The sequence below is a fragment of the Aplysia californica genome, unplaced genomic scaffold, assembly GCF_000002075.1.
Source record: "Aplysia californica isolate F4 #8 unplaced genomic scaffold, AplCal3.0 scaffold01582, whole genome shotgun sequence".
Lineage (NCBI taxonomy): Eukaryota > Metazoa > Mollusca > Gastropoda > Aplysiida > Aplysiidae > Aplysia > Aplysia californica.
Genome location: NW_004798852.1, coordinates 51,429 through 56,980, shown reverse-complemented (window position 1 = coordinate 56,980; position 5,552 = coordinate 51,429). Strand labels below are relative to the sequence as shown.

The 5,552-nt window shown below is 37.4% G+C and overlaps 1 protein-coding gene across 1 annotated transcript in view; it reads left to right on the top strand.

The window, feature by feature from the left end:
• Nucleotides 1-539: 539 nt before the first annotated feature.
• Nucleotides 540-5,552, top strand: part of LOC101859838 (cilia- and flagella-associated protein 251) — a gene marked incomplete at its 3' end in the record, with an annotated part of 13,557 nt that continues 8,544 nt past the window's right edge. The window contains 3 exon segments of the mRNA XM_005113060.3: nt 540-1,375; nt 2,987-3,268; nt 4,929-5,170. Of these exon segments, the coding sequence (XP_005113117.2) occupies nt 3,112-3,268; nt 4,929-5,170 (399 nt within the window).

Here is a 5,552-nt window from a genome sequence, read left to right as displayed (position 1 = left end):
AGAGAGAGAGAGAGAGAGAGAGAGAGAGAGAAGCAGTAGTAAAGCACGGATTAATATAAGCATCTCTTCTATTAGCAAAGAAGAGGGAGAAACGGAAGATATTTTTTTTCCACATTTATTCTAATATCACAGTACCATAATACATGTATTACGTTTATTAGATAGGGCCTAGTTATACATCAATTACTTTTCCAGTAATGACTGAAGGTTTACTGTTAGCTCAGACGTTTGGCACACAAATCAGGACAGCACAATTAAGCTGCCGGTTTTTAAAGTTCTATTCAACAAAGCGCTTTTAGCACGCACTTTGATTTTCTTCCTTTCTTTCCTTCCATTCCTCGCTCTGTGTGTCATTCGTCACGCCTTTACCTCTCAGTTTCGGTCATTTATTCACAAAACTTCATTGTTATAGATCCCAACAACCTGTCCCGGTGTCCGCAATCTCCAATCACTCTCCTGAACTTGTGTAACTGTTGTACCACGTACCGTGTTTCCTTCTCCCCCTGCCTCAATGTCCTGCTCTCTTCACACGGACGGAGAACCGCGCATAAAAGTTGTTTTCCGCTAGGTTGGTATTCATAACAGCTTGTGTGTATACTGCGCGGACCACAAAGTGACAAAGCAATCTAATGATAACGGGCGCCTTTAGCAATGCTGGCTGGTGTGTAGGCTAACTCCTCGCCTCCCCCTACCTGACTGACAGCCTGACAGATCGAGCGAGTTTCCGCAATGAATCCGCAAGTCCATTGACTTGGTCTGGCACTGGCGAACGGGTGATAAAAACGCGATTCTAAAACGGGTTGTGACATGATACTTGGCGACTCAGCTTTGAGGCTCAACAAGGGAGCACTATTTCTCTGAACAAAAGAAAATACACAAATATGTGCATTTAGAGAAAAGGAAATGTAAAAATATTTGTTATCTAATATATGGTTAGACTTTTAAAAGGGAAATTATTCTTAATTATAAAATCCGCTCACATTGTGCACATTTATTATTTAGTAAAACTAAATAGCGCCTCAATCACAAACCGGAATCCGTACTTGTCACGTGATCATAATAATCGGAGCGCTCTCGATGAATAGCGTTTCCAATAAAAACATGCGTCGAGACAAGTTGGCGACCAGCGCATAGTCTCGGGGGTCAGTTCTAGACTTACACATGTACTTTCGGAAAGAAAAAAAAAGTAGCACACTAGAGTAGCACAGCAAATGGATAGTATACCATCGAGACAGACTGATGGATGCGAACGAGCAGGAGTAAAAATTCGAGAGACAAGTTGTTTTTGTTTTAGTTTTAGTTTTAGCAGGAGGTTCGCGTGTCAACTTTCACGACGATCAGTCAGCAGGTCCTTACTTCCAGTGTATTGGCACAGGTAAGTAAAAAAACTAGTTTTTGTTGGTTCGCATCTTATGCTTGAGTGCTTCCACCGGCATCGACCCGAGAGAGGGATCAACATATGCATGTGTGTGTTTAAATGGTTAGTAAGGGCAGTCGCCCCGTTTTTTGTGTGTGTTTAGTCTTAGATCAGCACATTTTTCATTCTTGATCTTGTATTTTTTCTGTGACTATTGATGTGTTCGACAAGTGTCCAAACGATAGGCTGGACGTTTTGTTTACTGTTGATCTTATGTCTTATGCGTTCATAACTTTGCAGTGGCTACACGTTAGGCATATATTGTTGTATATGCTTGTGGAATCTTGTCAAACATATATAATAATGGTAATATATAGATATTTATGTGCACTGACTAAGTTAAAGTTAAATCTAATTAAAATGCCTGTCTCCTTGATCAGATTATAAAATCATTACAAGAAGATTAAAGAATAAGAAAAAGAACACACTTGAAACAAACGGAAAAACTTTCACTTTTGGAGACATATTTTATAATATAGTCTAGATCTAGGCCTACTTCTACATCAACGTTAATTATGTTGGTAAGAATTTTGAGTTCTTTATTTATAATGTTTGTAAAAATTTTTTCTAGATCTATAGTCTTTCCCATCTTAAATCCCATTGGTCACTTTCTCCATAGACATTATAATTATAATAAGGCTATAATGAGATAACATTAAGAACAACATTTCTTGAACTGCCTTTGCCAGATACTTCACCCAATTGTTGGAAAGGTTCAAATGATGGATTATTCATTAGCCTATGGTATACATTGTCAAAATGTTTGATAGATTAAATTATATAATTATACACTTGTAATATAATATATGGTAAACAGTGAAATTGAAAAGTTTGAAATTTTGGACAGATTATTTATAAATATAATGTTAAACATTGAAAAGTTTGATAGACTATACACTAGATCTATTTATATTATGGTAGACATTGAATCATGGGTGGTTGGCGGGTGCTCTGCTGGTGTTGTTTGCTCCTTCTTTCTTATCCAACATCTATCGTCCATCACTCCTTCTTGTTTGTGCTTGTTACTCTTTTGTTGCGCTCATCTATTCTTCGGTATTATATAATCTATGACCTTTATCATGTTTGCAAGTGCTTGCCGTTTAAACTCTTATAATAAACTAAATCATTAAAACAAAATATTGAAATTGAAATGTTTGAAATGTTTGTCAGATTATTTAATTTATAAACATAATGTTAAACATTGATATGTTTGATAGACTATATAAATATATATGGTAAACATTGAAATTGAAATGTTTGACAGATTATTTATAAATATAATGTTGAACATTGAAATGTTTGACAGATTATTTATAAATATATATTGTAAACATTGAAATGTTTTATATATTATAGTAGACATTTCCATTTGAGAGTTGTCCACTTAAATTCTTTGTCATTGAACCTTTGAGGATGTCTGTAGGAAGTGTGTTAATAAATGGCCTGCTTATTTGAGGCACCCTTGTCTATGGTATTACCTTGTTAATATAATAAGGTATTGTGTTATCAATTTGCTCCTTCAGTTTGTGCTGACTAAAAAATTATAATTTTGTCGAACTATTTCCCCAGGTTCTGAAGGAAGGCATCATGAACCCCTCGCTTATTTTCATGGAGAACCTTGAATCTCATGGCTAAGATATAGGCCTAGAAAGGATGCATTTGAGAAAGGAGGACACTTTGCGAATCAGATTATAATGGAGTTGTCAGCTTTGTATACGCGCCGTCTGTCTGGCAGTAGCAGTCGTAACAGTTTCAATGAAGACGCCCTGGAGCAGTTGGAGTTTAACATCAATGACATCAGTCGAGCCTCAAGTCCTGCCAGTGTTACAAGTGTCAGCGCACGCTCAGAAGGTACTGAACTCCGCTTTGTTTGTTTATTCATATGTGAGGCGTGCTGAAAAAATGTGAGTTACTTCTCGGATTTTAGTCAGATGGAAATAAAAGCGTCAAATGTATAGATTGAGTTTTGATAATTCATTAGTAGGAAATCATAAAAGTTTTTTTTTTTAAACTTGAAGAGAATGGCACTGGTTTAGAACAGGCTACAAATATGATCCTTGTTTCAATTTTTGGTTGATATTTCCATTCTTTGATTGCAGGAAGTAACTCATTTTGTCGGCACGCCTCACATATTCATATGACCTTAGAGCAAGCATCAGAGTACCATTAAGTTACAATCAGAATACTGAGTATGTATATAGCTTAACATTATTATTATTTATATTACTGTTCATTTATTATTATTATGCACGTGACTGTAAGCCTGTTTGTCAATGCAAGCATACTGCATGTGTGTGCTTGTTTGTGTGTGTGCGTGTGTGTGTGAGTGTGTGTGCGTGTGTGTGTGTGCGTGTGTGTGTGTGTGTATATGTGTACGTGGTGAAACACCAAACCAGTGTGCCAGGATCTGGACAATAAAGATATCTTATATCTTATCTTATTTTTAATACTTGACTCTATGTACATTTTTGAAATTGCCACTTCACCCATCCATGAATGTTTCTTTTGTTTTGAGGTGAAATGATAGATAAGATGGGATTGGTTGGTCACTTTGTGATTCACTGATACTCTCATTACGAATTGTTGTACGTAACTGGAAAGCTACTCGCATTATCTTCTTATATATTGCAGCTGTGGAATAACCAAACATGTACTAACTTAATTTTAAAAAACCAAACGCAGAATTAAAACAAATTCCTGATGGAAGAGTCCAACAAATCAAGATCACCTGATTTTGCTTTCAAGATGGTGTCTTTTGTGCCATCCCACACATAATCATAATATAGAATAGCTCAAATATTCGTATTTGACATTCACTTTTGTGTGTTATCTCTTCGTTCTTTCTTATTTTTTCTTTACTATTCCCAGAGGATGCAGCTGCGAGCGCGTAAAACCCTAGCTACTAAACCTAAACCATTCCCAGGGGATCGAGTGCTCTGTCTATCATAAACTAAAGAAATGACAACTTTGGGAGCAGTAAAGTGTTACTCTCTTGTGAAAACAAACAGTTTTGTACTGCAGGCCAAACTTTTTAATTTTAAATTTTCCCTCAAGATATTTATCCTTGGAGCTCGTTGCTTTAGTTTGTAATTTTATCTCGTAAGATTTACATATGTTTAGAGGGTGCCATTGTTAGGTTATCATCTAATTCTTTATTTTCTTCTTCTCTCTCCGTCTGTCATTTCCATTTGTCTGTCTGTCTGTCTGTCTGTCTGTCTGTCTGTCTGTCTGTCTGTCTGTCTGTCTGTCTGTCTTGCTTCCATGTGGCTCTGAGCCTTGTATAGTATGTGTATGTTGCCTTATCCGTGAGCTCTTTTCTCCCGTAGGTGGTTGGCGGGTGCTCTGATGTGGTTTGCTTTTTCTTTTCTATCGAACATCTGTCGTCTTTTTCTCCCCTCCTTCTTTTTTGTGTTTGTTACTCTCTTGTAACACCTCTAATCTTCGGAACTTATATGTCCTTATTGTGTTGCAAGTGCCGTAAAACTCTTACTAAAACTCTTGTCTCCCTCAGGCCATGGGTCGGGATTCCGCGAGCGGCGACATCGCAACTCTGCTCGAGGAGATGATGACTACTTGTATCGCAAAAAGTTCACGAAGATAAAAGGAGAACTGGAACTAGAGAGAATCAAAGCGCGACAACTTCAGCACGAGAGAGTGGAAGAAATGAGGAAGTTGAGGGAGGCCTTCGAGAACGACAAAAAGTTGGAGATGGTTTCTTTGCAACATCGCCTCGAGGAGGAAAAGAAAAAAGAGGTTTGTTGATTCTATGTGCAGAGTATGATTTGTGTGTGCAGTGTAAGGAAGGATGTTCCTACTGTGCTAATGATGTAGAAGATGGAGTTATTTTTGTCTTTGCACTCTAGATTTGTGTTCTTGTTTCTTTTTTCTGAATGCTTGTGTTTGTTATTCAGCTTGACTGGTGTGTGTGTGTGTATGTGTGTGTGTGTGTGAGAGTGTATGTGTGTATGTGTGAGTGTGTGTGTGAGTGTGTATGTGTTGGTGTGTGTGTGTGAGTGTGTATGTGTTGGTGTGTGTGTGTGTGTGTGAGTGTGTTTGTGATTGTGTTGGTGTGTGTGTGTGTGAGTCTGTGTGTGTGTGAGTGTATTTGTGAGTGTGTGTGTGTGTGTGTGTGTGT